General features: G+C 38.5%; 1 protein-coding gene across 1 annotated transcript in view; it reads left to right on the top strand.

Annotated features, from left to right (window-relative positions):
- Positions 1–220: 220 nt before the first annotated feature.
- Positions 221–21,154, top strand: part of LOC307000537 (putative E3 ubiquitin-protein ligase HERC2) — a 31,696-nt gene continuing 10,762 nt past the window's right edge. Inside the window, exons 1-42 of the mRNA XM_079616179.1 lie at positions 221–542; positions 786–900; positions 985–1,061; positions 1,160–1,381; positions 1,519–1,610; positions 1,708–1,838; positions 1,968–2,095; positions 2,200–2,270; positions 2,358–2,467; positions 2,658–2,717; positions 2,795–2,915; positions 3,002–3,191; positions 3,277–3,440; positions 3,532–3,606; positions 5,089–5,175; positions 5,257–5,340; positions 5,419–5,523; positions 5,656–5,796; positions 6,063–6,229; positions 6,378–6,441; positions 8,082–8,152; positions 8,328–8,511; positions 8,612–8,714; positions 8,904–9,111; positions 11,433–11,668; positions 11,919–12,033; positions 12,118–12,194; positions 12,315–12,536; positions 12,660–12,751; positions 12,845–12,975; positions 13,112–13,239; positions 13,345–13,415; positions 13,488–13,597; positions 13,803–13,862; positions 13,940–14,060; positions 14,144–14,333; positions 14,419–14,582; positions 14,683–14,757; positions 15,267–15,362; positions 15,450–15,533; positions 15,624–15,725; positions 15,857–15,997. Coding sequence (XP_079472305.1) covers positions 350–542; positions 786–900; positions 985–1,061; positions 1,160–1,381; positions 1,519–1,610; positions 1,708–1,838; positions 1,968–2,095; positions 2,200–2,270; positions 2,358–2,467; positions 2,658–2,717; positions 2,795–2,915; positions 3,002–3,191; positions 3,277–3,440; positions 3,532–3,606; positions 5,089–5,175; positions 5,257–5,340; positions 5,419–5,523; positions 5,656–5,796; positions 6,063–6,229; positions 6,378–6,441; positions 8,082–8,152; positions 8,328–8,511; positions 8,612–8,714; positions 8,904–9,111; positions 11,433–11,668; positions 11,919–12,033; positions 12,118–12,194; positions 12,315–12,536; positions 12,660–12,751; positions 12,845–12,975; positions 13,112–13,239; positions 13,345–13,415; positions 13,488–13,597; positions 13,803–13,862; positions 13,940–14,060; positions 14,144–14,333; positions 14,419–14,582; positions 14,683–14,757; positions 15,267–15,362; positions 15,450–15,533; positions 15,624–15,725; positions 15,857–15,997 — 5,178 coding nt within the window. The 5' untranslated portion in view covers positions 221–349. The remainder of the gene's footprint in view (positions 543–785; positions 901–984; positions 1,062–1,159; positions 1,382–1,518; positions 1,611–1,707; positions 1,839–1,967; positions 2,096–2,199; positions 2,271–2,357; positions 2,468–2,657; positions 2,718–2,794; positions 2,916–3,001; positions 3,192–3,276; positions 3,441–3,531; positions 3,607–5,088; positions 5,176–5,256; positions 5,341–5,418; positions 5,524–5,655; positions 5,797–6,062; positions 6,230–6,377; positions 6,442–8,081; positions 8,153–8,327; positions 8,512–8,611; positions 8,715–8,903; positions 9,112–11,432; positions 11,669–11,918; positions 12,034–12,117; positions 12,195–12,314; positions 12,537–12,659; positions 12,752–12,844; positions 12,976–13,111; positions 13,240–13,344; positions 13,416–13,487; positions 13,598–13,802; positions 13,863–13,939; positions 14,061–14,143; positions 14,334–14,418; positions 14,583–14,682; positions 14,758–15,266; positions 15,363–15,449; positions 15,534–15,623; positions 15,726–15,856; positions 15,998–21,154) is intronic.

The following is a 21,154-nucleotide window of genomic DNA, read 5'->3' on the forward strand; positions in this document are numbered from 1 at the left end:
CGTGCCGCGGCGCGAGATGTTTCAAAAGTGGTGGGGATCACAATCGACCCTGGCAAAAAGTGTTGGGAACATGCCCCACCCGCAAATTACGCTTATGTGTGTGGAGGAATTTCACCTAGATTTTGCTTTCGTTTTCCAATCATCATCAATGAATTCGTCTCTGGCTCAAACGCGGAAGAATAACAACACACGTTACTTTCGTTTCGTGGGAACTCGCTAAATAGTCAAGAACTTGCTTAACAGTCCAGCAGTTTCACTTTCGTTTTCGATTTATATAGAGCAAGTTCTTCTGTCCACGGATGCATACGACGATGCAGGAGTCTGAAGGTTTCATCCATCAGCTGTGAACATGTTGTGCTACTGGGGAGCGCAGGTCAGAGAGGGCTTCGGTCTCGTACTGGCTAAAGTCAAACATGGCGATTATGGAATACGATCCGTGTGTCCGAAATCAGCAGTTCAGGACATGTCAGCTGGAGGGAGTTTTGTTGGATTTATCCAGGATGGGAAGGTCTCGGTCCTGAGATTGCGCGATGGAAAACGAAGTATGATAGCCTATGACAACTTTTCATTCATAAAGTTGTAATTATTATAATACTTAACAGATAAAAGTCTTGAATCTTTTATTTTCATACACTATTTGATAGTAGCCTACATGAGTTAGGGCTACTTTGCTATACCTATAATAGTATTTGTGACTTGGTAATTATAATTAATTAATATTATCAGTGTTTATGCTTACTGTCTGAACAGAAGTTAAACTGATAAAATATTTTGATTTACTCCAGAGCAACCAAAGCTGAAGAAGGACAAAATCAGATTGATTGTCTGTGGAGGAGCTGGTACGGTTCTTCTTGCTTATGGAGGAAGAGTTCTCATTATGGACCAATCTAATGTGTGCAGGTATGTTTATGTAGGCATAACAGTCTAAATTACCATGAATTATAATACCATATGTCTGACAGACAGATTGTCTTTTCTCTGAAGTCCTCTTAAAGGTCTGGAAAGCAGGCAGGTGATTCAGATCGCGTGTGGAGACCAGCATTCAATGGCACTAACCAAGGGTATTCACAACCATTTAATTTAATCTTTTGACTATATATGATTGACATGAATTGATTGGCATTTGAGTAGTTATGCAGAGCTGTTGTTGGTCTTTCAGATGGTCAGCTGTTCGTATGGGGTGATAACACTCACGGTCAGCTGGGTTTGAAGATAGGACAGCCCGACTCTCTGTCAGTTCAACATGTGAAGAGTCTGTGTGGGATCCCACTGGCTCAGATCAGCGCTGGAGGAGACCACAGCTTTGTGTTGTCTCTCTCTGGAGTCGTGTTCGGATGGGGAAAGAACTCGGCAGGACAGCTGGGCCTCGGAGACACTACAGGTCTGAATATTTCATCATCTACAAACTAAATCAGTCATATAAAAGCACATATAAATACACTACATTTGTGGAATACTGTGTCAATTTTAGTAAAGCATTGGAAGTGATGATTTTACTGGGGTTTTTTTCCACCACAGACAGACATGTCCCAACGGTTGTAAATAGTCTGAACCGAAAGAAAACTGTGTCCATCTCATGTGGAGGGGAACACACTGCCACTCTATCAAAGGTATTATTTTGTAATATGTATCTATATTATAATACCATATTTAGTAAATTAGTATAGAACAAGCTTGACAGAAAATGTAGTAAATAGTTTGTTTCAGGGCGGCACAGTGTTCACATTTGGATCAGGAGGTTTTGGCCAGCTTGGGCACAACTCATTTACAGACGAACATCATCCGCGGGTCGTTGCTGAACTTTGGGGATCTAAAGTGTCACAGGTCACATGTGGGAGGTGAACTAGACTTTTCACAAGCAATCCGTGTTTTAATGCAGTAGTGCATATTTCTTTCTAATTCCTCACATGGTTAACATGTCTAATGTTTGAGATCAGCTCAGTAATTTAATTATTTCTTGAATAAAGACGTCACACACTCGTATCAGTCGAATCATCAAATCTGATCTATTCATTTGGATGTGGGATGCAAGGGCAGCTGGGAAATGGAGAAATGATCAAGCAGTCTGTGCCTTTCCCTGTGGATCTCTCAACTGGTAATTAAATCATATTTTAGCAATAGGCTATTTCCTTAGGAATACTTTTGTTCTCATGATGTTGCTCAGAACTCTAAATTAAACTATATGTTTGTTGCACACAGTATGTGATCATGCACATATGATTAAAAAACTGATTGCTGGGGAGAATCATTCCTTTGCCTTGTTTTTCAAGGTACAGTAAGAGTTTTCATTCACTAATTGTTTAACAATTAAATGATTGCTCCACTGTGATTACTTGTGTTTTTTATGTTTATCATAGAAACTTGGGAATGAGTCTAAACCAAATCCAAGCAGAGGGATTTTGACAGTAGATGACAGAATGATTGACCGATGGGTGTCTGGAAGTGATTTATGGAAAGTAATAAAGATGTGAGTGTTTAACATTGCTTCCATTGATATACTAATGCTAAAGCCTCCTGAGTTTTTGTAAACTACAGTAGGTCCATGAAATAGTCTTTCTTTACATGTTATATAATATGTGCCAACAAGGTGATGCATTTTAGACAGGACTTAATATCAATAGACTATAAAATATAAAGTATAGTTGTGTTGTTTACAGGGACATAAACAAAGTGTTCTCCTCGGCTGCCTCTCTGAATGGAAGTTTCCTCAAAACAAGGTAAATATCCTAATCAGAATTAGGTAGTGTTAAGTTGCTTGTTTTTGTGCCTAAAATGACTTCGATTTTAATGTAAGTGTCTGTCTTTGTAGTTGTGATGAACATTATCAGACTTCTGAGGAGCATTGTGGGTTGGATTTTGATCTGGTTAAAGCATCCTTTGCAAAGTTATCAAACAATGAAAGGTTGATCTCAGAGGTAATGGTGAAATCAACATTTACAAAAATAAAAATCATTACATTTCAAACAATAAGATGCAGTTGATGGGTTTTTTTGTACCTCAGGTAGTGAAGGTAGTTCAACAGAGACTGCTGCCGTCTCTGAGTTCAAATCCAGCTGGCGTGGAAGCTCTGAGACTTTACCTTCTCCTCCCTGAGCTCATCAGAGGACTCCAGGGACAACAAAGAACTGAACTCACTAAAGCACTGGCCTCCAAAATCCTTGATCTGAATCCTGCTGCTAGCAAGGTGTTAGGTATAGCTGGAGGACATTTACATCCTTTGTGTTGTTGTCCTTGTTCTATTTGTATATTTATGTTATATGTATGTTGTATTCTCAGAGATGTACTGGTCCAAACTCCCTGATGAATGGCTCAAAAACGTGGTGTACTTATTTAGAAAAGAGTCTGCTATGTTAATTGGCAGGATTGCTGTTGACAAGTTGGACTCTGACATAGCGACACACCTGACGAAATTTGTGCGGATCCTTGAGATGGTCTATCAGGTGCCTTTTTTATACATTAGAGAAAAAAAGTAAACATTTAACCATATTATTTTGATAATGTAGTTTCAATGACAGTGTTTCTGTTGGAAAGGTCTGCCGCAGTGCCCACAGAGACATCACAAAGAGTGATTTCATCATTCATGAGGTCAATGGTCTCCTAGATGTGGTGAGAACCAAAACATTTTGAAATTCTACTGGTCAACCTACATGGGCCTTTCAATGGCTGATGATGTTACTGTATTATAGAGTACTGTACTATATCTACTGCAGGGGTGTCCAATCCCGCTCCTGGAGGGCCAATGTCCTGCAGAGTTTAACTCCAACTTGCTAGCTCCCAACATTCCAGAAGATTCTAGTAATCCTGAAGCGTTTGACAATATTGGTTAAGTTAGGTTTTATTGGGGTTGGAACTAAACTCTGAAGGGCAGTGGTCCTCCAGGAGCAGGAATGGACATGCCTGATCTACTCTCTATATATATATTTTATAACGGCAACAGTAAATATTACAGCAATCACTGGGTCTCATTCACTAATAATTGCGTGGATTATTTCGTATTTGATGCTGAACTGAATACCAGGATCGGTCGTGTCTCAACAACCTCTCTCAAAGTAAGTGAGCCTACATACCGGCGGCAGGAGCACAAGCTTTTCATTTCCGTTGCCTACGACAGATCCTTGGCCTGTCATGGCAGGATCAGGTCCCAAACACCACCGTGCTGAAGCTCACAAACAGCAGTGACATGTACTAAATGAGCAGCCGCATGCACAAGATTAGTCATTTGTATAAAACATGCCCAAATCATCTCCGTATAAGGTTCCTTTAAGGTACAACCTTTCCTTTTCAGCCTTTCTCCACTCTCGTCAAACATATGCCGCTCTCTGCAGACCTGCTCTCACCAGATCCTCGAGCAATGCCTAGTATGTCATTCTCAAAACCAGTTCAAACACAATAAAAAGTTTAAAACCTTTTATACAGACCCAGATTACAGACCTCTCATTAGTCAGCTGTACATACGTGTAAATCTACATTATTCAGAGAAACCTCGCAGCTGAAGCTATAACGCAGCTTTTCTTACTCTTCCACTGTATATGATGAAAATATTTCAGATGAAATAAAATTGTATTATTTATTAATTTTATTATATAATTTTATGTAAAATTATATAATATAATTATAGTCATGTTAAGATTAAGTATATCCTCTTGACACGATTATAAGGCCGTGGTTTCAGTTTTTCCTAAATGTTTCCGTAAATTTACAATACATTTTAGTCCGAAAGTTTTTGGTGAATCAAGATTTGTTCATGAAAACGTTCGTTTGCCGATTTCACGCACAAATTTGTGCGTACATGCTTAGTGAATGAGACCAACTGTATTTATACAAAAATGACTCGATTTCAATTTCTCAATATGCTGTATATTTGAAAACAAAACAAAAAACATTATCAATTGAAAAGACTGTTGTTAGATTTTAGAAGTGACAAAAGAGGCACTAGTACTCCTGTTATCCATAGTTATCCGCTGATAATTATAATGAATATATAATATTAATAATATAATTAATTCATTATTTATTAATATAATTAATAAGATCTGTATTGGTAATAACATATTGATCAACCATTAATTAATTCCCACTTAACATCTGCAAACCATCATTGAAGATCTGAATAACATGTCGTTTAACTTGACTGGACAAATCCAGGCATTGGTGGCACAGCAAAACTACTATAATGTGAGTACCAAAGACTGTTGCACATGGTATGTATGCACATTTCAGATCATGTAAGAAATGTTCCTATTTCATTTGTTACAGACAATCTTAAAAAATCTTATATCACTGCCATGCATCTTTAACCTGGAGGCCAAATGTAGCTATATGAAGAACAGAGTATGGCAGGTAATTTTGCCTTGATCTGAAAAAAAAAATGAGTTTAATTAATTGAATTATTTTTAATCACAGAATGAAATACTTTAGTTGCAGGGTTGTTTTCCGCTGACTCTGAGACGCACAGCTCTGCTAGAAGATTGTTTCTGTCAGCTGATGGCCAACCAGCAACATCTCAGAGGACTTTGGCTGGCGGTAAGAAAAAAGAACGATATGAAGGTTTGATTCAGTAACATAGGTTACAACAGGGTATTTTTTGTGTGCAGTTTTTATTATACTAACTGTTACGAGCTGCAGTATGAATACATTATTTTTGTTATCTAACAGGTGTTTTACACAGAGGATATGAGAAAAACAGATGTGAACAAGAGAGACTTTTTTCTCAACGTGTTTAAAGAGCTTTGTGCGCCGGAGTCTCAGATGCTCATGGACAATGACAACAAAACTTTGAGCTGGTTCCCAACAAAGGTAAGGCTTTTCATTAGGTCATGCTAAAGATGTAAATAGTGGCAACAAAGTTTAGTTAAAGGAACCGTATGTAAGAAATGTATTTCAATTAATCATAATATGGCCCTGATATGTCAGTGGACATTAAGAAATCATGTTCATTTCAAATACTTATATCACTGACAACAGTAGTCCGGCCAGGATATTGTCATTTAAAAGTGAAGTTGCAGCCCTCAACTGATGTTGATATGTCTCTTTGGCCTTAACCACTTATTACCCCACACCAGCTCCGCGTGGAGAAGGAGAAGTACTTCCTGTTTGGGATTCTGTGTGGCTTGGCCTTCAACAACAACTCTGTAGTGAATCTGCCTTTTCCTTTAGCTTTGTTCAAGAAGCTTCTCAATGTCAAACCATCTCTAGAAGACTTGAGAGAGTTCAGTCCGGTTCTTGGCAAGTGAGTGTTTTTACAATCAATGTTATTGCGATTCTCTTGGTATATTTTTGTATAATGACTGCTAAAATGTATGTCCATGTTTTATGTATGTGCTGCCATCTATCATTGAGTAACATTGTTTAATAAATCTGAAACATGATGTTCTCAGGAGTTTGCGGTACATCCTGGATTACAGCGATGATGATGTTAAGGAAATGGACACGTACTTCACGGTTAGTTTGTGTTATCATGTGCAGTAATGTCGTTTTTAAAGTCCCCCTGTAGTCAATAGAGAGCCTAAGTCCCGCCCCTCCGCTTCCGGCTCATGGGACCTTATTTCGGAAAAAATATGTATGGAAGTCAATGGCGAGAGATAACTTATCTTTTTATTCCGTCTGAACTGTCCCCTGAACTACACATATGATGTTTGTCAATTTAAAAGGTAAATATGAAAGTCAAGAAAGTCGCAGTTTGTCATAAAACAGAAGAGTAACGTTTAGTTGTATGTGAAAATCGCTCGATGAACTACATCTCTCGTCTCACACTATGTAGCCTACGTCACAAGATCCGTTGCTCGTATGTGTGTATTCTGGCTCAAAACACGAGTCAGGCATGACGGCGTAACGTTACGATTATAATGTAAGACTATAGAAAAAATGACAGACGTTAGCTTCAGTAAAGTTAGCTTCATTCATTGAGAGAAAAGGTATGACGTCGCATGTGCGCCTTCTGGGTTTGTAGTCTTTGTAATTACGTATTTTCACAGTCTTACAGCTCAACAGTTTTACATCAAACTGCGACTTTCTTGACTTTAAAATGTATCTTTTAAATTGACAAACATCATATGTGTAAATCAGGGCACAATTCAAACGAGATCAAAATATTTGTTGTCTCTCGCCATTGACTACCATACAATATTTTTCCGAAATAAGGTCCCATGGTGGTCGACCGGAAGGGGAGGGACTTAGGCTCTCTATTATTGGATCCCTTAAAACTCATCTATCACCAAAATGACACATTTAAAAGTTGTATTCTTGAAAAATGTTTCTTCATGCCTTCAGATAGCTTGAATGTAACTACACCCTTGCCTCATTTAGTATATGCTGTTCTATGAATATGCAAATTAGCCCTGCCTCCACTCACTCACAGCAGCTCAGAGATCCACTCATTGACGATCACACGTTGACCTGATTGGTTACAAGGTAGTTTGTGACGACTGCGTTTTTTAAGACTGTCTTTGGTTCACTGCAATTTTAAGGAGAAAATACTCAGCAATGGTGTTGACTGATAAATTTGCACATGGTTTGTCTTAAGGCATATAAAAAACACCACATAGACATAAACAACATTTAAAGCTTGATTTTCACCACAGGGGGACTTTAAAGACATTGGGTCTCATTCACTAATAATTGCATGGATTATTCAAATTTATATGCATAGGACGTGTGAATGCACTTAAATTTGTTCTTAATCTCATTCTAATATGAATAAATTTGGAGTATTCTAAATGAGTGACCACGTGTCTGAGGTTAAAAATTTGCATAAAATATGCCCAAACCATCTCCATATAAGGACCTTCCTCATCCTAAAGTCTAATGATTTCTAAAGACGTGCTCTCGCTCTGCAATATGATCCCAAAAAAACAGTTCAAACGCAAGACACACCTTTTAAACAGACAGCTGCATCTGTGTTTTTATACAGCTTTAGCTATTACTCACCAATTTCTTACTGAAAAAAAATCTGAAATTTTGAATTTACTTCAAAAATGAAAATGTTCTTATGCAGATATCACAGACAAATGTATCTGCACACAAGGTTAGTAAATGAGACCCATTATTAAAATATATATTTTTAATTTTTCTACATACGTAAGATCGAATGGGATGGAACAGAAGTAGAACTGGATCCAGCTGAGCCAGGAAAAAAAGTCACAAATTATAACAGGTCAGGTTTTTTCAAATGATTTTATAAAGAAATCGAATTATATTGAGATACAATGTTCTAGTGAGTGACAGTTATATGGGTATTCTTTTTGCTTATTTCTAATCTTGGCGGTAAGATAATATTTAATAATCTTAGTAGCCTAATATGTACTTTTAAAAATTTATTTCTGCAACAGAACAGAATTTGTGGACAAGTATGTGGATTATACCCTGAATAAATCAGTAGAGGAAGTGTTTGAAGAATTCAAGAGAGGCTTCTTCAATGCGTGTGACCGATTCTTGGTGGAAATGTTTGAGCCAGAGGAGCTGAGAGGAGTTCTGGTGGGCAATGAGGAATATGACTGGGACATCCTCAAAAAGGTCCACGTTAACACATATGTCAAACAGAAATGCCGTAACTACTATGCTCTTGATATTGTGAACCAGTAAATACTGACTACATATATATTTTGATCATTAGAACACAACATATGAAGGATCATTTTATGCTGAGCATCCAACCATCCTCTCATTCTGGGAGGTGTTTGATGAACTGACACCAAATGAGAAGAAGGGCTTTCTATGTAAGTTCACTTGTGTTTATACTGAATGGTGGTGTGATTGGCTAGTAATTAGTGAAAATGACATTTGTCGAAATGAGATCTAATTTAAGAAAACAAACGTAATTATTTTTTGCATCTACTCTGGCTGCTCCTATGCTTTGCCAGAACAGAATGCTTTCAAATAAATCTCTCCTGTTTTCCTCTCTGAAGTGTTCATAACAGGGTTTGAGAAAGTGCCCATTCTGGGTATGAGTGCGGTGAAGATGAGAGTGAGACCCCTGTTCAACTTTACTCAGGATCATCTACCAGAAGCTCTTACCTGCCATGCTCTGTTAAATCTTCCTGTTTATCAGAACAAGGAAACACTCAGGGCTAAAGTCATTGAAGCCATCAACCACAAGAGGGGGTTCTGGGAAGAGTGAGATCATCCGTGGACACAAGTCACAGATCTAATAACTTGATACTTGATCAAAGCATTAGCAATGTCTGAACACTGGTGGACCAAACCATTTTTAGGGGGGTATTTAATTAAAGTATTTAACGGGATATAAGGGAATACAGAAAAATAAGAAGAACTATAAAATAACTACAATGTATTGTAATCAACTTGAACTATTTGCCAAAAAAAATATTTTTCTTTTAATATATGCACACATTCACTCTTAATTATATGCCTAATATGTGGATAATAGCTGTGTTAATGTTTCTTGTCTCGTCACATTCAGTTATGAATTACATGAAACACATAAATATGTAAATGGGGGAGACATGAGATGGTGGAATTGCTGGGCTTGTAGCCCATGTTCAAAAAAACAGTTCCTGTGTGTGTGCGTGTGTGTGTGTGTGTGTGTGTGTGTGTGTGTGTGTGTGTGTGTGTGTGTGTGTGTGTGTGTGTGTGCGCGCGTGCGTGCGCGGTTTATAACAAAGTTTACATTTATGGCCGCAAAGATGTTTACAGTCCTTTGACACTAGATTGGAGAGGTTTCTTTTCCAAATGTTATGTAACGTGTTGCATTTATGAACTTAATTCAAATAAACATGTCTTAATAATAAAATGTTTGTTTGTTTGTTTATTTATTTTTACAAACCAATATTATAGCAATGAAATATTTACATCAACACAGATTTTTTTCTTCCCGGGTCAAGCTTAAATAATAACAAAGGACCAAGCTAAATGTTGGACTCATTTAAAAAATAGTTTAGTAAACTAAAAAGTCTATAAAAATCTTTAAAAATAATATCTAAGACTGGGGCAAAAGGTTTAAGAGAATATGTTGTAAAAAACAATGAAAGTTAAACTAACAGAAGTACTAACCAAATAATAAATAAATACCCTGCAAATATCTAATAATATTGTAGTATATTATGTATATCTTACATATTTTACATCTTATTTGTTGTTTTTCTATTTTGTATACATTGACTGAAGGCAGCACTTAAATCAAGTCAATCTTCTACACTGCATGTTTGTTAATAAACTATAAAAAATGTACACATCATGAACACATGTACAAAATGACAAAACTGTACTCAGTGTCGCCTTCTATTGACTGCAGCTAAATTAAAGCTGGTTGACAGGAGTCCCGTGATCACCAGTGACTCCATAATCTGAGTCGTAACTAACTTGTTTTTGTCGGAACCAATAAATTGAAACTGAAACGATTAATCAAACTGCTGCTAATGAATAGGCCTCCACAGCCTAGTGATCAGTGCACTGACATTGAGAGCTGATGATTTTTAGGTGACATAAGTCCCGACTCGTGGACTTTTTTTGATCCCATATTTTCCTATCATAATAAAAGGCAAAAACTCTGTGTTTTTGAAAAAATACTGTGACCTCTACCGAGGACGAGTTCATTTGCATGGGCTCATACAATGCCGGTATTTTATAAAATCAGCTACTATGAAATAATATAAATATACAAAACTAAGGGTCTAAACATACACAAATCTTTCATATTCAACATTAAAAGCCTTTTTAAATTCAATAATTTATTGTTTTTTAAGGCAAATTGCAACATTTATGTAGGATATGTTTTGTCCCTTATTTCAAGAAGCAGTGAGCTATCCAGTGGTAGAATTTTGCCAAGCAATTCAAAGATTCTGAGTTCTAATATAGTTTTTTCCCCTCATCAAAGCCGATTATGTTTATCAGTGGTTGTATATCAAGCAGGGACACGTCACTGCATTTAGTTTTGTGATTTCACCGGAACGAATAGAGTCTCTCCGCAACGGATTGAAGCGCGTGTCCGTGCAGTGCGCGAGCCACCAGAGAACACTGTCTCCGCGCCACTGATAGCCAGCGGCAACGAGCACTTTGATCACTTGTTGTTTAAAAAAAAAAAAAAAAAAAAAAAAATTGCGCTAGAATGATCTGTTAGAGTTAACTGGGGATGTTTGATTTATTTGTAGGTCTGGTACATCCGTGCCGCGAGATGTTTCAAAAGTGCTGGGGTCTGGGGACACAATCGACCATGGCAAAAGGTGCTGGGAACATGCCCCACCCGCAAATTACGCCTATGGGTGCTGATTTTGTATTCATTTTCCGATCATGATCAATTCTCTGACTCAAACGCGGAAGAATAACAAACATTACTTTCGTTTCGTGGGAACTAGCTATAATAGTCGAGAACTTGCTTAACAGTCCAGCAGTTTCACTCTCGTTTTCGATTTAGCCTATTTAACGAGAGCGAGTTCTTCTGTTCTTCTGGATGCAGAAGACGCTGCAGGAGTCTGAAGGTTTCATCCATCAGCTGTGAACATGTTGTGCTACTGGGGAGCGCAGGTCAGAGAGGGCTTCGGTCTCGTACAGCCTGACAAAGTCAAACATGGCGATTGTGGACTACGATCCGTGTGTCCGAAATCACCGGTTCAGGACATGTCAGCTGGAGGGAGTTTTGTTGGATTTATCCGGGATGGGCAAGTCTCGGTCCTGAGATTGCGCGGTGAAAACTGTGATCACGATGGAAAACTAAGTATACTAAATTACACCTTTTTCATCCATAAAGTTGACATAATTATATAGGCTTACCAGATAAAAGTCTTGAATCTTTTATTTTCATATAGCCTATTTATATTTGATAGTAGCCTATAGCCTACAGTTAGGCCTACTTGTATACTATTTAGACTTAGTAATGGAATTAATTATAATTATTTAATTATTCTGTTTTTATGCTTACTGTCTGAACAGAAGTTGAACTAATAAAAATATTTTATTTACTCCAGAGCAACTACAGCTGAAGAAGGACAAAATCAGATCGATTGTTTGTGGAGGAGCTGGTGCGGTTCTTCTTGCTGATGGAGGAAGAGTTATCATTATGGACAAATCTATTGTGTGCAGGTATGTTTATGTAGGCATAACAGTATAAATGACCATGAATTATAATAACATATGTCTGACAGACAGATTGTCTTTTCTCTGCAGTCCTCTTAAAGGTCTGGAAAGCAGTCAGGTGATTCAGATCGCGTGTGGAGACCAGCATTCAATGGCACTAACCAAGGGTATTCACAACCATTTCATCTAACAGCTGATGTTTTGTTTTAATCTTTTGACTATTTATGATTGACATGAATTGATTGGCATTTGAGTGTAGTTATGCAGAGCTGTTGTTGGTCTTTCAGATGGTCAGCTGTTCGTATGGGGTGATAACACTCACGGTCAGCTGGGTTTGAAGATAGGACAGACTGGCTCTCTGTCAGTTCAACACGTGAAGAGTTTGTGTGGGATCCCACTGGCTCAGATCAGCGCTGGAGGAGACCACAGCTTTGTGTTGTCTCTCTCTGGAGTCGTGTTCGGATGGGGAAAGAACTCGGCAGGACAGCTGGGCCTCGGAGACACCACAGGTCTGAATATTTCATCATGTAACTAAATCAGTCATATTATTAAAGCACATATAAATGCACTACATTTGTGCAATACTGTGTCAAAAATTAAAGAATGATGAATTTACTATTTTTCAACCACAGACAGACACGTCCCAACGGTTGTAAATAGTCTGAACCGAAAGAAAATTGTGTCCATCTCATGTGGAGGGGAACACACTGCCACTCTATCAAAGGTAGTATTTTGTAATATGTAACTATATATCATAATACCATATATAGCATACAAAAAACTGGACAGAAAATGTAGTGAATAGTTTATGTTTCAGGGCGGTACAGTGTTCACATTTGGATCAGGAGGTTTTGGTCAGCTTGGGCACAACTCATTTACAGACGAACATCATCCGCGGGTCGTTGCTGAACTTTGGGGATCTAAAGTGTCACAGGTCACATGTGGGAGGTGAACTAGACTTTTCACAAGCAATCAGTGTTTTAATGCGGTAGTGCAGATTTCTTTCTAATTCCTCACATGGTTAACATGTCTAATGTTTGAGATCAGCTCAATGATTAGCCATTTAATTATTTCTTGAATAAAGACGTCACACACTCGTATCAGTCGAATCATCAAATCTGATCTATTCATTTGGATGTGGGATGCAAGGGCAGCTGGGAAATGGAGAAATGATCAAGCAGTCTGTGCCTTTACCTGTGGATCTCTCAACTGGTAATTAAATAATCTTTTAGCAATAGGCTATTTCCTTAGGAATACTTTTGTTCTCATGTTGTTGCTAAACTAAGCTAACTGACCCTAAATTTTTGTTGCACACAGAATGTGATCATGCATATATGACTGAAAAACTGATTGCTGGGGAGAATCATTCCTTTGCCTTGTTTTTCAAGGTACAGTACACACATTTTTTAACAAATTATTGCTTCACTGTGGTTACTTATGCTTTTTTATGTATATTGTAGAAACTTGAAAATGAGTCTAAACCAAATCCAAGCAGAGGGATTTTGACATTAGATGACAGAATGATTGACCGATGGGTGTCGGGAAGTGATTCATGGAAAGTGATAAAGAAGTGAGTGTTAAACTCAGTTTTAACAACAGTGATTCCATTGAGATGCTAATGCTTAAGGCACCTGAGTTACAGTATGTCCATGAAATAGTCTTTCTTAACATCTTTCTTAACATAATTAAATCAAGAAATATGTGCCAACGAGGTGATGAATTTTAGACAGGAATTAATATCAATAGACTATAAAGTATAGTTGTGTTGTTTACAGGGACATAAACAAAGTGTTCTCCTCGGCTGCCTCTCTGAATGGAAGTTTCCTCAAAACAAGGTAAATATCCTAATCAGAATTAGGTAGTGTTAAGTTGCTTGTTTTTGTGCCTAAAATGACTTCGATTTTAATTGAAGTGTCTGTCTTTGTAGTTGTGATGAACATTATCAGACTTCTGAGGAGCATTGTGGGTTGGATTTTGATCTGGTTAAAGCATCCTTTGCAAAGTTATCAAACAATGAAAGGTTGATCTCAGAGGTAATGGTGAAATCAACATTTACAAAAATGTTTATTACATTTTAAACAATGAGATGCAGTTGATGGGTTTTTTCATACATCAGGTAGTGAAGGTAGTTCAACAGAGACTGCTGCCGTCTCTGAATTCAAATCCAGCTGGCGTGGAAGCTCTGAGACTTTACCTTCTCCTCCCTGAGCTCATCAGAGGACTCCAGGGACAACAAAGAACTGAACTCACTAAAGCACTGGCCTCCAAAATCCTTGATCTGAATCCTGCTTCTTGCAAGGTGTTAGGTAAAGCTGGAGGACCAAATTAACCTTTGTGTTGTTGTCCTTGTTCTATTTGTATATTTATGTTATATGTATGTTGTATTCTCAGAGATGTACTGGTCCAAACTCCCTGATGATATGCTCAAAAACTTAGTGGACTTATTTCAAAAAGAGTCTGCTATGTTAATTGGCTTGATTTCTGTTGTCAAATTGGACTGGGACATAGCAACACACCTGCCGAAGTTTGTGCGGATCCTTCAGATGGTCTATCAGGTGCTTTTATTAAACATTAGATCAAAATTGGATAAAAAGTAAACATTTAACCATATTATTGTGATTCAGTAGTTTCAATAACAGTGTTTCTGCTGGAAAGGTCTGCCGCAGTGCCCACAGAGACATCACAAAGAGTGATTTCATCGTTCATGAGGTCAATGGTCTCCTAGATGTGGTGAGAACCAAAACATTTAGAAAATCTACTAGTCAACCTATATGGGCCTTTCAATGGCCGATGATGTTAATGTATCATCTACTGCAGGGGTGTCCAGTCCCACTCATGCAGAGTTTAGCTCCAACTTGTCCCAACATTCCTGTCTAGAAGGTTCTAGTCACCCTGAAGACCTTGAACACCGTGTTTAATTGGGATTGGAGCTAAACTCTGAAGGACAGTGGGCCTGCAAGAGGATTGAAAACCTCTGATTTATTGTATATCTTTTTAATATATAGGTAACAGTACATATGGCAGCAATCACTGTATTTATCATACAAAAATGACTAAAATCACTCAATTTATATTTGAAAGATCAATTGACAGGATTGTTGTTAGATTTTAGAAGTGACACAAGAGGGCACTAATACTCCTGATATCCATTTCTGTATTGGTAATGATATATTGATCAAACATTAGTTACCACTATAGAAAAAAAAAACCAGATAATTTTGTTTTCCCCAAATCTACAGCTGCAAACCATCAATGAAGATGTGAATAACATGTGGCAGTGGTTTAACTTGACTGGACAAATCCAAGCATTAGTGGCACAGCAAAACTACTATAATGTGAGCTCCAAAGTCTTTTGGTCATATCTGATATGTATGCACATTTCAGATCAAGTAAGCATGATGTTCCTATTTCTTTTGTTACAGACAATCTTAAAAAATCTTATATCACTTCCATGCATCTTTAACATGGAGGCCAAATGTAGCTATATGAAGAACAGAGCATGGAAGGTAATTTTGTCTTGACCTAAACAAAAATCCTGGGAATTACTTCTGTGTCCATGTTCTTTTTAATCACAGAATGAAATGCTTTGATTGCAGGGTTGTCTTCAGCTGACTCTGAGACGCACAGCTCTGCTGGAGGATTCTTTCTCTCAGCTGAGAACAACCAGCAAGCAACATCTCAGAGGATATTGGATGGCGGTAAGGAAAACAAAAACGATATGTTTTGATTCAGTAACATAGGTTACAACAGGGTATTTTTTGTGTGCAGTTTTTATTATACTAACTGTTACGAGCTGCAGTATGAATACATTATATTGGTTATCTAACAGGTGTTTTACACAGAGGATATGAGAAAAACAGATGTGAACAAGAGAGACTTCTTTCTCAACGTGTTTAAAGAGCTTTGTGCGCCGGAGTCTCAGATGCTCATGGACAATGACAACAAAACTTTGAGCTGGTTCCCAACAAAGGTAAGGCTTTTCATTAGGTCATGCTAAAGATGTAAATAGTGGCAACAAAGTTTAGTTAAAGGAGAACTCCGGTCAATTTTAACATTGAGCTCAATTTTTTGTAAATTTGGAGTGCTGTCAATACAGAGAACAACAACAAAAATCGGTGTTGCCTACACCGTGTTATCCTACTTTTTAAATTTGCACCCTATTGACTTGAATGGGGCAAATTTTAAACCTGCTTTTATTAGGGCCCAAGCCTTGAAAAGGCGAAGGCCCTATTGTTTTCCTTCGGATTATTATTATTATTATTATTATTATTATTATTATTATTAGGGCCCGAGCACCGATGGTGCGAGGACACTATTGGAATTGCTCTGTTTATTATTATTATTATTATTATTATTATTATTATTATTATTATTATTTTCCGCATTTGATCGCATTTTTGAGGGCCTAAACATGCACGAAAACTCACGAAAATTTGCACACGCGTCAGAACTGGCGAAAATTGACATCTGATATGCGTTTCAGAATTGGGCGGGGTAAAATGGCTCGATAGCGCCACCTATAAAGGTTCAACGGAGTGCGCCTCCCGCTACGTTTCACGTATGTGTACGAAATTCGGTACATACATGTAATGACCCAATACCTACAAAAAAGTCTCTTGGAGCATAGCCTTAAACACAACAGGAAGTCAGCCATTTTTAACTTCCTCTCTGATTTTTGTGCAGTTTTTGCCATTTTCAGGCCTCGTACTTTAACGAACTCCTCCTACAGTTTTAATCTGATCATCTTCAAATTTGGTGAGTGTAATCTTAAGGCCTTTGCGACGTTAAATTGCGAAGATCTAGAGTTTTCGTCGAAGGGCGTGTCCTCGGCGGCCTGACAAATTTTGATGTTTCGCCATGAAACAGGAAGTTGCTGTAACTCAGGCAAACAATGTCCAATCTGCCCCAAACTTCACACGTTTGATAAGAGTTCTGTCCTGAACACATGACCATGCTCAAATTCAGTTACAGTCATAGCGCCACATGCTGGCAACAGGAAGTGACATGTTTAACACTGTTTTGGACTCCTAATAACATATAAAAAATTGCCAGCAAGTGCTTAACATGTTAACAACATACTAGAAACATGCTAAAACATGCTAGCAAACATTAGCTAAGTGCTAAAGCATGCTATTACTGCAATTAAATAGGAATTTGCTGTAACTCAGGCATTGAATGTCCAATCTGCCCCAAACTTCACACGTTTGATAAGCGTTCTGTCCTGAACACATGACCATGCTCAAATTCAGTTACAGTCATAGCGCCACCTGCTGGCAACAGGAAGTGACATGTTTAACACTGTTTTGGACTCCTAATAACATACAAAAAAGTGCCAGCAAGTGTTAAACATGTTAACAACATACTAGAAACATGCTAAAACATGCTAGCAAACATTAGCTAGGTGCTAAATCATGCTATTAATGCAATTAAATAGGAATTTGCTGTAACTGGCATTGGATGTTTAATCGGCCCCAAACTTCACACGGTTGAATATTCTCATGTTTAACACATTTACATGAGAATATTCAGTTATAGTAATAGCGCCACCTACTGGCAACAGCAATTGACATGTTTAACACTGTGATGCTGTATTAGCAACATATTAAATATGCCATTGAGTTATAAACATGTTAGAAACCTGTTAAAACATGCTAGCAATTCTTAGCTAAGTGCTAAAGCATGCTAATGCAATGAAAGAGGAAGTTGTTGTTACTCAAGAAGGCAATGTCCAATCTGACCCAAACTTCACACGTTTGATAAGAGTCCTGCCCTGAAAACATCTACATGACACTTTTCAGTTATAGTAATAGCGCCCCACCTACTGGCAACAGGAAGTGACATGTTTAACACTGCGATGCATTACTAGCAACATATTAAATATGCCATTGAGTTATATACATGTTAGAAACATGTTAAAACATGCTAGCAATTCTTAGCTAAGTGCTAAAGCACGCTAATGCAATGAAACGGGAAGTTGTTGTTACTGAAGAAGGCAATGTCAAATCTGCCCCAAACTTCACACGTTTGATAAGAGTCCTGCCCTGAACACATCTACATGACAATTTTAAGTTAAAGTAATAGCGCCACCTACTGTCGACAGGAAGTGACACGTTTTAAACTGTGATGCATTGCTAGCGACATATTTAATGTGCCATTGAGTTCTAAACATGCTAGAAACATGCTAAAACATGCTAGCAACACTTATCTGAGTGATAACGCATGCTATTATCCCCATAATAAAGGACATTTTTGTAACTGACTTTGACATACTCCTATATTTACCTACTTAAATGCACAATGCCCACCGTGCTCTGTCTTCCTAAATCCACCGGGTGGCGGTGGCACGGGTGCGAGGGCCCTTTCATCGCTGCTTGCAGCTTTAATTAGGGCCCAAGCCTTGAAAAGGCGAAGGCCCTATTGTTTTCCTCCGGATTATTATTATTATTATTATTATTATTATTATTATTATTATTATTATTTTTCTTACGACTATTCGGGCACTTTTGGGTCTCTTAACGTGCTCAAAAACTCTTGAAACTTTGCACAAATGTCAGAACCCGCGGCCATTAGAGCCGGACTGAAGCTGGTACCCGGGCGTGGCAGGGGGGCTCGACAGCGCCCCCTGGAACGCGGTCCGAAAACTTGGTCCATAAATCAAACACGCTTGCGTGTAATAATATGAAACTCGGTACACTTATAGATCTCATCGGTTCATATATCCTTCGTGCTCTGACTTTTTACCCCAGCCCAACAGGAAGTCGGCTATTTGGCGTAGTTTAAAAAACACATGCAATGGAATTTAAAATACTCCTCCCAGAAAATTCAACCAATCACCACGAAACTCGGTGTGCATGAAGTCAAGACATGGAGGATGAAAAATTGCCAGGGGATTTTTGATATCTCGAACGGTTTGGCCGTGGCGAGGAAACGAATTTATGGCGAATATTGGAAACAGGAAGTGTGTTATAACATCCTCATACATTAATTGATCTTGATGAAACTTCAGCAGTGTATTCGCTGTAAGAGGCCGATCACATGGATGTGACTATTGTGAGTCAAAGTTATAGCGCCACCAACTGGCAGCAGGAAGTGTGTCACTTTCAAAATGCTTTAAAATCACCCTCTTATTTTTACCCGATTTGCTTCAAACTTTATGTGTATAATGTAAACACACGGCAGATGTAGACCTGTGAAAGGATTATTGATATCTTAAATACTGTTGCCATGGCAACGCAGCAAACTTTAATATTCTTTTTTAAAGTTTTTGAGACTCTTAGCATGCTTGAAATTGCATGAAACTCGACAGACACTTTACATTTAATGCCTAGTACACTTGTGCAAAGTTTCAGAAACGGGCGTGGTAAGGGGCTCAGTAGCGCCACCTTTAGTCAAAAATGGGGTATTAGTTTTACCTACAGTAACAAAAATCGGTATTTATATTTATCTCCCCGAGCCGGACAACTTTCTAATTTACAGTCATTAGCTCCGACCAACAGGAAGTCAGATATTTTGGTTTGAATGTGATTTGATGGGAATTTTGCCAGTCTCTCTCAGTGTCTGTGTGTGTGAGAGAGGAGGGGGGGCTTTATTTTAACCCTTTCTCTGCTGTGTGGGACTTCTCGGGCACTTTTGGGGCCCTTAACGTGCTCGAAAACTCTTGAAACTTTGCACACAGGTCAGAACCTGCGGCCATCAGGGCTGGGCTGAAGCTGGTACCCGGGCGTGGCAGGGGAGCTCAACAGCGCCCCCTTGAACGTGGTCCGAAAAACTTGGTCCATATATCAAACACGTTTGCATGTAATAATATGAAACTCGGTACACATATAGATTTAATCGGGCCGAACAACTTTCGTGCTCTAAGTTTTACGCCAGTCCAACAGGAAGTCGGCTATTATGGGCTGTATGAAAATGCATGCCCCTGGAATTTGATATACTCGTCCAAGAAATATTATCCTATCGCCACCAAACTCGGTCAGCATGAAGTCAAGACATTGAGGACGCTAAATTGCGGACGGATTTTTGATATCTCGAACGGTTTGGCCGTGGCGAGGAAACGAAGTTATGGCGAGAAAAGAAAAACACAATGTGTTATAACGTCTTCATACATTTATTGATCTTGATGAAACTTCAGCAGTGTGTTTGTTGTAAGAGGGCGATCACATGGATGTGACTATTGTGAGTAAAAGTTATAGCGCCACCAACTGGCAGCAGGAAGTGTGTTACTTTCAAGATACTTTTGACTAAAGTGGGTGGGTTATTTTTACCTACAGTCACAAAACTCGGTCTGTATATTGTGCTTATCGATCCGGACAACTTTCTCATTTACAGTCATTAGCTCCGACCAACAGGAAGTCAGATATTTTGGTTTGAATGTGGTTTTGTCTCTCTCTGACAGAGTTCCCCCTGCCATTCTCTGTGTGTGTGTGTGTGTGTGTGTGTGTGTGTGTGTGTGTGGGGAGGGAGGGAGGGAGGGAGGGCACACACACAGACAGCCCCCCCCTTTTCTGTGTGTGTTTGGAGGGGAGCAGAAAGACTCACACTGATGCAAGCTCTAAAGCAGACTTCTTCTCGACAGTCAAAGCGGGGTTACGTTATTGCCCGTCGTGCACAGGAACCCGAAAGGCAACGGGGTGGCGGCTTTTTATTTATATATATATATATATATATATATATATATATATATATATATATATATATATATATATATATATATATATAATAAATATAGCTGCAAGCAGCGATGGAGGGCCCAAGCCGGTGGCAGCGCCAGCCCGGTGCCTTTAGTGTAACTAAAGGCACCAGGGTGGCGGTGCCACCGGCTTGGGCCCGTAATCGCTGCTTGCAGCTATATTTATTTATATATATATATTTATTAGGGCCCGAGCACCGATGGTGCGAGGACACTATTGGAATTGCTCTGTTTATTAGGGCCCGAGCACCGATGGTGCGAGGACACTATTGGAATTGCTCTGTTTATTATTATTAGGGCCCGAGCACCGATGGTGTGAGGACCCTCTTGGAATTGCTCTGTTTATTATTATTATTATTATTATTATTCTTCTTCTTCTTCTCCGCATTTAATCGCATTTTTGAGGGCCTAAACATGCACGAAAACTCACGAAAATTT

This window comes from Phoxinus phoxinus, assembly GCF_949152265.1.
Source record: "Phoxinus phoxinus genome assembly, chromosome: 6".
Lineage (NCBI taxonomy): Eukaryota > Metazoa > Chordata > Actinopteri > Cypriniformes > Leuciscidae > Phoxinus > Phoxinus phoxinus.